Source organism: Saimiri boliviensis, chromosome 8, assembly GCF_048565385.1.
Source record: "Saimiri boliviensis isolate mSaiBol1 chromosome 8, mSaiBol1.pri, whole genome shotgun sequence".
Lineage (NCBI taxonomy): Eukaryota > Metazoa > Chordata > Mammalia > Primates > Cebidae > Saimiri > Saimiri boliviensis.
Window position 1 is genome coordinate 114,998,006 of NC_133456.1, and position 10,086 is coordinate 115,008,091.

A 10,086-nucleotide genomic window follows, 5' to 3' on the forward strand; every position below is an offset into this window, starting at 1 on the left:
GAGACCAGGCAGCAAATCCACAGGCCCTACAGATCCAAGAGAGTGGACTCATGCCTGCTTTTCTCTCTCCTCAAACAGTCCCAATTGCTTCAGAGCTGGTCAATACAGTATCTACAATTAGAACTGGAGACACAATGTGTCCTGCTGAAGGGTCAGGAAAAAAGGAAAAAAGAAATAACTGGAGACACTCACTGAAGAAAGTTACCAACAGTGAATATCTCACTTAAGTAGGAGGTGAACATCTACTGCCAAACTGGCCTGGAGAGGAAAAGCTTTCATGGATAAAATCACGGAAAAAAACAAAACAAGAAAACAAGAAGGAGCAAGACCAACATCAAACCACTCAAATCTGAAACCCAGGACCTCAGGTCAGCTGCAGGCCTGCTTAGCTGAATGGGTGTGTCAGGTCCCAGAAGGATTCTGAAAGTCAATGAAAAGGCACATAACTAGTGAGAAAATTAGGCTCAGTTGAAGGGTCTGATGTCCACCCAAATCTACGATGGCCTTCTAAATTTGGCTTTTGGAAACAGCTACAAACCAAGGTTGGCAGATCCGTACAGAAAACATACTTACATATGTAGGATGAACCTTGGAATGTTTTTTGTGAAGTATGTAAGAATTTTTTGGCCAGGCGCGGTGGCTCAAGCCTGTAATCCCAGCACTTTGGGAGGCTGAGGTGGGTGGATCACAAGGTCAAGAGATCGAGACCATCCCGGTCAACATGGTAAAACCCCGTCTCTACTAAAAATACAAAAAAAAAAAATTAGCTGGGCATGGTGGTGCGTGCCTGTAATCCCAGTTCCTCAGGAGGCTGAGGCAGGAGAATCACCTGAACCCAGGAGGCGGAGGTTGCGGTGGGCCGATATCACGCCATTGCACTCCAGCCTGGGTAACAAGAGTGAAACTCTGTCTCAAAAAAAAAGAATTTCTTTGTCGAGGCCTTCTGCAGTCACTTAATTGTGACAACGGTGCATTGATCATGACCATCAACTAGGTGAAGATGTCTCAATCACATGCCTGAGAGTCGAAATGACAATAAGCATGCTCCAAGGAGAGCAGCTAGCCCATCTCACTCACTGCTGTATCCTCTGTATGTAGATAGCATGAGCCAGACACATAGTCTGCCATGGACTAATGTTCATGTCCCTGAAAATTTACGCACTGAAATCCTCACCCCACAAGGTGATGGTATGAAAAGGTGGGGCTCTGGACCAGGCATGATGCCTCATGCCTGTAATCTCAGCACATTGAGAGTCCAAGACAGGTAGATCACTTGAGGTTTGGAGTTCAAGACTAGCCTGGCCAACACGGTGAAACCCCATTACTACTAAAAATACAAAACTTAGCCAGGCATGGTGGGCAGGCATCTGTAACCCCAGTTACTCAGGCAGTTGAGGCCCGAGAATCACTTGAACCCAGAAGGTGGAGGTTGCAGTGAGCCAAGATGGTGCCACTGCACTCCAGCTTGGGCAACAGAGCCAGATTCTGTCTCCAAAAAAAAAAAAAAAAAAAAAAGGTGAGGCTCTGAGAATCGATAAGGTCATGAGGGGAGAGTCCCCACAAATGGCATCAGATGGGATTAGTGCCCTTACAGGAGAGGTTCCACAGAACTCCCTTACTCCCACCACCATGTGAGGACAAAAAGAGAAGGTGCTGTCTATGAACCAGGAAGCAGCCCTGACCAGACACCAAATCTGCTGGCACCTTGATCTCGGACTTCCAGCCTCCAGATCTGTGAGAGACTTCTGCTTAGAAGCAGCCCAGTTATGGTATTTTATTATACCAGCCCGAATGGACTGAGGTAGCAGTCCATTGAATGTTCTACGAATACTGAGTGCACCCAAGAGGGGGAGGAGCAGGGAGGAGAGTTCGGTTGGGAGGTGCAGGAGCCTAGGCTCAACCCCTAGGAATGTCCTGCAGAACTGCTCCCACAGGGAGACCTCCCTGGTACCTCACAACAGACTGACGAGAGAACATCAAAAATGTTCAGTCCCAAAAGGAACTACTTTGGAAAAGGTAATTATGAATAAGAGAGATTATTATTTATGTATCTATCTCATAAAATACATCTGAATCTAAAATGCTTGTTGAGAAGATTAAGTGTTTGCAGAAATCTAACAAAGAAACAGGAGTAACAGAAAGAGCTAATGGGAGTGTTGGAACACCGTGTTCTGCTTCCGGGGAGTTCCGGTATATTCCAGTGTGTTCTGGCATGAAGCCACCCTGGAAGGAGTTAAGGTTCAGCACTGGGGGAGGGGCCCTAAACTGGCAATCTGGCCTCTATATAGGTAAGATGAGATCTTAAGTAAGATACAGGTAAGATGAGTTACCTGTATCTTAGGTAACTAACGGGTAGAGTTGGTATTTACATTGAATTTTTATTGGCACTTTTATTGAATTCCCCACCCGTTGGATTTACTGGATATATTTATCAAAAATAAGTTTTCTGGCACCAGCTGAGGATCAGGAAAACTAAACTATCTCTGGTCTCAGAGACAGGCGATGTGATGCCCTGAACTGGGAGCCAGGACCCCTGTGTCCACCTCCTCTGCAGTTACACCCATTACACTTTACATTCCCCTAAAGCCCCTCCGAGGCTGTGGGGTGCAGCAGAAGACCTCCACTTGGCAGGTATATTCATCACCAAAGCCTTAACTTATGAAAATGAGCATTATAGGCTGGGCGCGGTGGCTCAAGCCTGTAATCCCAGCACTTTGGGAGGCCGAGGCGGGTGGATCACGAGGTCAAGAGATCGAGACCATCCTGGTCAACATGGTGAAACCCCGTCTCTACTAAAAATACAAAAGATTAGCTGGGCATGGTGGTGCGTGCCTGTAATCCCAGCTACTCAGGAGGCTGAGGCAAGAGAATTGCTTGAACCCAGGAGGTGGAGGTTGCGGTGAGCCGAGATTGTGCCATTGCACTCCAGCCTGGGTAACAAGAGCGAAATTCCGTCTCAAAAAAAAAAAAAAAAAAAGAAAATGAGCATTATAATAACCTGCCATGCTGAATTCAGAGAATGAGACAATATATAAGTACTCGAATCACCCACATTGAGGGTAACAACACCTATCTCTAAACCTTCGTCAATACCTTGCAACAGAAGCGTCAGAAGAATTATGTGACTACCACACCAATCCAAGTGTCTCCTAAAAGGCCCATCAGTTTTATTTCAATAGCATTAATATTCTTGCTAAATGGTTATAAATAAAACCAAAACACTACACTAGAATTCTAATCACCCTTCTATTCTTAATACCTTTTAAAAAAGCAATTCAAAAATAACTTTATCAAATGCTACCTCTTCCATAAAAATCCTCCTTCCCTGAGTCACCCAAACCTCATGGTATGCCTCCCTCCTTACATAGCAAATGCACTTTACACCTCCCGTAAAGGACATTTATTGCTAGAAGCTGCTTGTGATTCTTCAGGAGTGAAGTTGGAGTGTGTCATGGTGAACACACACAGATAAAGGGAAGCTGTGTCTAAACTAGGGGTTCTTGTGGGTGCAGAGATCAGAATCACTTATGGAGCTTTGCAAACTCTACAAGGCTCCGAAAGTGGTTGAAATTGGTCTCCCTACACACCAAATTGGGCATGGTCTCTTCCACAATGACCAACAGAAATGTGTTAGAGCCCTCAGGTGTCAGGACAGAAAAATACCAGAATGTATCGAAACCATTATGTTCCCTAGACTTAAGTAAGCTCATTCCCACATTGCCTTTTCTGTGACAGCTTTCTAACAGTGTGACTTCTCGGTCCTCCACTTCAGGGGTCCCCATTCTAGGACCCACCTCTTTGCTAACCCTCAGCTTTTAGCCCTCGCCAAATGGTTCCTGGCCTTTGCTGACTTCAAAGTGGTCATGATCTGCAGTTTGGCCCTCCACCACCCCTCAAATCTCTTCACCCTGATGACAGTCTGTCCCCTCCCAGCCAACTCTGACCCACACCTCGCCCTACTGAGGTCCCCTGATGGAGATGAGACCCTTCTCAGTCTCCCCTGAATGAGTCCTTACAAAAACTCTACTACTGGGCACTAAAAGGAAGGAATCATGTCTATCACCTCATCCCTCAAAGTGCACAAGGTGGAAATAACAGATAATCTAGCAATCCTCAGGGAGAACTAGGCTGCTCCTCCACTATGCTTTCATTTGCCTGGCTTCTTTTGTTTAATCTCCTTTATTGAAAAACAACTTACAAAACAAGTCACAGAAAGTGAAACAGTGTTTCAGGTTTCCCTGCAAAGAATGTTGCTGCTCTTCTCCCTGAGCACACAGCCGGGCTCTGCTTCCCAGTCCTGTGTGCAGGTGGATGTCGCTGTACCTCTGGGCACCAGCCAATGGAAAGGGAACAGCAGCAGCCTGTGCCTCTTCCAGGCCTGCCCTCCACTCTTCTCTTCCCCCTAACTGGGAAGTTGATTCCCAGGACATCCTTAGAACCTGGGTATTCAAAACAGAAGAACCTCCAGCAGCCTCAACCCTCGGACTACTGCTTTAAAGAGAGCCCTCCCCACACCTACCCACGCAAACTCCAACTACCTCATGACCCATCTGCAGCCTCCTTACATTGCTATGGGATTGAAAAATAAACTTCCATTGTGAGGTCATGACATATCTGGATCTATTTGTTACTACAGCAAAGCTTACCCTAGCCATTCAGGATCATTTGAAATTGATACCAAATAATTTCCTTTCTTCCCCTACCTTTACTAATCAGAACTCACACCAAGAAGTATGTTAAAACTTAGAGGTTACAGACCTAAATGGGTAAGATGAAGATAATAAGTACCTAGAACACCCAGCAGGAAAAATTATTAAATAATTGCTCTTTAAAAAAAAAAAATCAAATTGTCTCTAGCACAAAGTACCTGACTGGAGAAACTACTATAATACCATACCCAAGTTTAACAAAGATCCACAGAGGGCAGTTTTGCTAATCTGGACAAGTTTCGGAGTCAGCTAATTAGGTCAGTTTCCCACATGCCTCTTACTCTCAGGGCGCTCTGTGAAGACCAGCAAGTGGGCATTTGTCCTCTGGCATCCCCTATGGAGATGGCCCAGGGGCCCCGCAATGTAGCCCATTATCACAATGACTCAGACACTTGACAGCTCCAATGGCAGCCTGTGAAAAGGGACTAGTCCAATTTCAGTCATTAACTGTGTCATCTCTCAACTCCAGCACCATAAAAGTAATCACTTAAGCCAGGAAGCACTTCGCAGGAACGCAACCACCCCCTACAGCCGAAATACTTGTAACAATTCTTTGTGTAAGTGTCCATTTAATATGTGTCTTACACAAATTATTGTTTTAATATTTTATTGTATTACATATTATATTAATAACAATTATTTGTATAAGTCTATATTTAATATGTCTTCCATCCCAGACTAAAAGCTCTCTGGTCTAGTGGGAAGGAGTAGAGAGGAATTTACGCCCAGCATGCAACACATATTGCTTCATAAATAATTGCTGATTAAAGGAACATATGCACAGCTACAGCCCTTCCTTCTCAAGTGTAGGCTGTCTTCCTTGGCTTTGAAGCTCTGAATTATCATATAGCTACTAAGTGCTTTACAGCTTTTGCAGTTCTTTCCTATATTCTCATTTGACCCTCAGAGCAATCCTACAATTATGCCATGATTAAACTGGGGCGCAGAGAAGACTCGCCTGAAGTCACCTCACAGCTTGCGAGTGGCAGTGCCAACACAAGAACCCGGTCTTCTGACTCCCCAGTCCAGTGTACTTCCTACTGTGACATTCTTTTCTCTGTATCTAGAAAGCTTAAAAGCAGCTTCTGAAAGCCTCAAGTTTAATTTCCATATTACATTTTTAAAATCATTGTAAAATGTCAGAACTGAAGAAATTGAAAAGTATTTAGAAAACATAACTATAAAGAAAATACCACTAAATGCTGTAGACTCAAAATGGAAAAAATTCAAAATATTGTGTCCCTATTAGCTCTGAAAGAAACAAATGCAGAAAGCAAGCAAAATACAGCTCCAGCTCCTTCCCCGGGCATTCACTGATGCAGAGCCAGGCTACCACAGCCTGCTTCTCCAGAAGTCCAAAAGGTCCCAGGCAGTAAGCTCAATCTCCCCCGGATCCTCTCACAACCGAGATACCTGTGACTCCCTTGGAGACAGCACTCATGTATGACAGCCAGCAAGGATGGCCGGGCTTTCCGTTCTATGTTTCTCATAAGGAAAGGAAGGAATGTTTGAAAAAACAAGAGAAGGATCAGTATTTATGGTCTAGAATATAATTTTATATACTTGAAAGACGTTTCCTACAGTCAATTCATTCCACATAAAACTACCTTTATGTATCTGCTATGTCCCAGATTCATTATAAACTCTATGACGGCTTTGTCTGGTGGTATCCTTCGTGTTAAATGCTATTTTAGACATTAGTGATACAAAAGTGAATAAGTCTGCCCATAAGGCGGCTACCAAAACAAACACAAGTTACTAAACAGAAAGCAATATAAAAATGACATAAATGCATGCATGAAGTGTTATGATAGTAAAGAAACGTAAATAGAGTTAGGCATGTTGAAAAAGGCTTCAGGAAGAGTTGAGCCTGGAAAGAATCATGGGATTCAGTAAAGCAGAAGGAAACAATGTGTGCAAAAATACAGAGGCATGAACAATGCACTGGTGTGGCAGGAAAGCTGGGTTTCATCAGCACAAGAGGCTCCCTGATGAGGAGTGACAGGAGACAAAGCTGGAAAAGGAATTTGGAGCCACAGACTACAAAGGTCCTTAAACATAATGCTAAATTGGGCTCAATAAAAGAAGCTGGACTTTATCAGGTAGGTAGCATTCTATTATTATTATATTATTATTATTATTATTATTATTTTGAGACAAGAGTCTCACTGTCTCTGGTCTCAGCTCACTGTAACCTTCGCCTCCTGGGTTCAAGCAATTCTCCTGCCTCAGCCTCCTGAGTACCTGGGACTACAGGTGCGCACCGCCATCCCCAGCTAATTTTTTCTATTTTAGTAGAGACAGGGTTTCACCATGTTGCCCAGGCTAGTCTCAAACTCCTGAGCTCAAGCAATCCACCCACCTCAGCCTCCCCAAGTGGTAGCATGACAAGCGTGAGCCATCACACCCAGCCTCATCCAATTTTTAAAGCAGAATCATTACACAATCCAATTTACACTTTAGGGCAGCGACTCGGGAGGGAGGATAGAAGGTGGAGAGACATGGAGATTGTCAGGAAAACAAGTCAGAAAGCCACAATACCAACCTATGTGGGAGTTGGCAAAGGCCTGAGAGCAGCAGACTTTGGGCAGAGAGGACAAGTGAATAGAATATGGCTTTTTTGGACAAGATTGAATGAGAAAGATAAAAGAGAAAGAGCAACAGGATAACTGACATTTCTAGTAGAACGTTAAAAGAGATGTTAATATCATTCAAACCACGTTAAGGAACAAGAGACAATGCTTTTGTTTAAGTCACTTTTTCCCTAGAGTGAGAGGGAGGCCTAAAGTCCTAGTTTTAAAAATAATGTTTTAAGTTATCCGTGGAACACCATGTTTAAGCTCCAGGAGGTCCTCTGAAATAAGAGACTGGTCTTCAAAAGGCATGTGAATGACAGTTGCAGATATAAGATTTGCGATGCTTTCTAAAAGTAGGTAATTTCACAGCCAGAAAGGCAAAGATAGAATCCAAATTCAGTTTCCAAATAAAATCAGCCTAGGAGGGATAGAGGAATGGGCTAAGCAGAGAAAAGATGATGGCAACAAACCAAAAATTAGAATTCTAAATCTAATACCAATAGTGGCATCTACACACACTCATAAATCACAAAACATGTCATATGATGAGTATATGTATGGGCATGGCTGAATGCTGCACACTCATGAAAAACAACGAGAGAAAAAGGAAAGACAGCCAGGGAGCAAGCCGGCACCAATGACGACTACATGTGAAGTGACAGTAAAGGCCAGACCACAAACTCCAAACGCCTGCACAAAAGAAATGAGCAGCCCAACCGGAAAACAGCGAGACCCAGTAAACAGCCCCGTCCATTAGCTTACTGTGCAGATTCCACCCCTCTAGACCGAGCTCTAGCCCCAGAAAATCACAGGGGCTGTTGGAGAGATTCACATACAGTATCACTTAGTTATTCAAAGGGGGATACAGACCAAAATAAGTTCACAGAGAAGGCAGAAGAGGCAGAATTGAATGTGGAACACCAATGACATAACCAATTATCCTGGGTTCAAATATTCCAACCTAGCTAGGCACGGCGGCTCATGCCTGTAATTCCAGTATTTGGGAGGCCAAGGTGAGTGGATTACTTGAGGCCAGAAGTTTAAAGACCAGCCTGGCCAATATGGTGAAACCCCATCTCTACTAAAAATACAAAAAATCAGCCGAGCATGGTGGCACACGCCTGTAATCCCAACTACTTGGGAGGCTAAGGCAAGAGAATCGCTTGAACCCAGTAGGCGGAGATAGCAGTAAGCCGAAGTCATGCTACTGCACTCCAGCCTGCACGACCGAGAGAGACTCAGTCTCAAAAAATATATATATTCCAACCTACTGTGAACCCATGTGTCGCAATTATGTTTTAAAAACAGGGAAACTAGAGACATAATGCAAGAGAAGATAGAGTCATCTGAAACGGGAAGGTGGCAGGAGTAAAAGCAACAAGTACGAAGCTACCAGATGCCTCAACTTCTAATCTGCACTAACTTCAACGGCAGCCGTCAGAACATTGCCTGGCACACCCTACACTTTTGTGCATTTCAAACAACTTTTATGCCTTTTGGAGTGACAAGGCACGATAGCACAATAACCTCAGCAAAAGCTGGTACTTGACTAGTTCTGTCTCCAACGGCTATCCACAACACTGTTACCTTAACCAAACTGAATGTGCTTATGAGCAAAACGGACTTATCTTCATGGACCCACTCCAGAAGTCTTTTCATTTATCTCCGCGTATTTTATCACAGAGGCACACGCTACCATCCTGCCTTCCAAAAGACTTTTATTACCCATAATTCTGTAAGAAAGTCACTGACTTCGCCAGGCCTCCACTTCCTCACCTGTAAAACCTGACTGATGCCTTACAGGGTTGTCTGTGGACCAAAGAGTGCAATAAATGATGTAAACGGTGCTCGTTTTCAGGTCTGGCAAACAGGAGCGACTCCCATACTACCCGCTAAAGGGACTGAAAACAGGGAGAGGTGAAGTGACTGGCACCTAATCGGGTCCGGTGAGGAACCCAACACCTACTGGCCTCTTCCATCACTCACCGCCTGCCCAGCTCTCGCCGTGCCCTCCACCAGCGCCAGGCCTCCCACATCGCCTTAGGCTTCCCATGCTCAGGTGAGGGACAGAGAGCAGCGGAAAATGACTTGCCCAAGGTCAAAACGTCAGAGCAGACGGGAAAGCCCGGCCTTCCAGCAGCCGAGGCCACGTCCCCGCGCGTGCCCCTCCAGCCCCGAGGAACCACACGCTGCGCCTTCCCGGCCTTGGGGGCAGCGCAGGGGCCGCTCCTGGCCAAGCTCAGTAAGCGCCCTGGCCTCCCCCGCGCACCCCCGCCGCGCCCTCCCCCTGCCCATGGCCCGGGCGGCCGAACCCCCACGCCCGCATTCTCCCGAGCCCGGCCCCGCGCCCCCGGAGCCCCCACAGCCCCACCCCGGGCCCGGACGCCCCGCGCAGGACCCCGAAGGTTAAGTTTTCTACATCGTGGAGCCCCTCCCACGCTCCCTGCCACGTCTGCGGCCTCACGCACTGTGGCGCTCCGGACCCGGGCCCCGCCGCCACCGCCGGGCTCGCGCCGCCGGCCGCCCAGCCTAGCGTCCCCCAGCAGCGAGCTCCTCCTCTGGCCGGGACCAGTAGCCCGAGACGGCCGCCGACTTCCTCCGCGAGCTCCGCCCCGCCGCAGCCTCGGGAAGCGCCCGCCGCCGGAGCCGGACAGACGGCCCCCGCGGCCAATCGAGACGCGAGACCGCAGGGGGCGTGCTGACGGACGGCCCCTATGGCCAATAGAAATGCGCAATCGGTGGAGGCGAGGCCACTGTAACGGGCCACGCCCCATCGGCGCTTCCGCTCGGGCAGGGGAGGA

The 10,086-nt window shown here is 46.6% G+C and overlaps 1 protein-coding gene across 3 annotated transcripts in view; it reads right to left on the reverse strand.

Annotated features, from left to right (window-relative positions):
* FBH1 (F-box DNA helicase 1) overlaps positions 1-9,876 on the reverse strand; it is a 47,112-nt gene extending 37,236 nt beyond the window's left edge. For 2 of the 3 annotated variants that reach the window (XM_039478556.2, XM_039478555.2), the window contains exon 1: positions 9,754-9,876. Coding sequence is in view for 2 of the 3 variants with exons in the window: in XM_039478555.2 (XP_039334489.1) it covers position 9,754 (1 nt within the window). In the remaining variant the exon portion in view is untranslated. Of the gene's footprint in view, positions 1-6,122; positions 9,485-9,753 lie in introns of those variants that run through there. The other variant, XM_010349693.3, reaches the window with a different exon arrangement.
* Between the last annotated feature and the right edge of the window lie 210 nt (positions 9,877-10,086).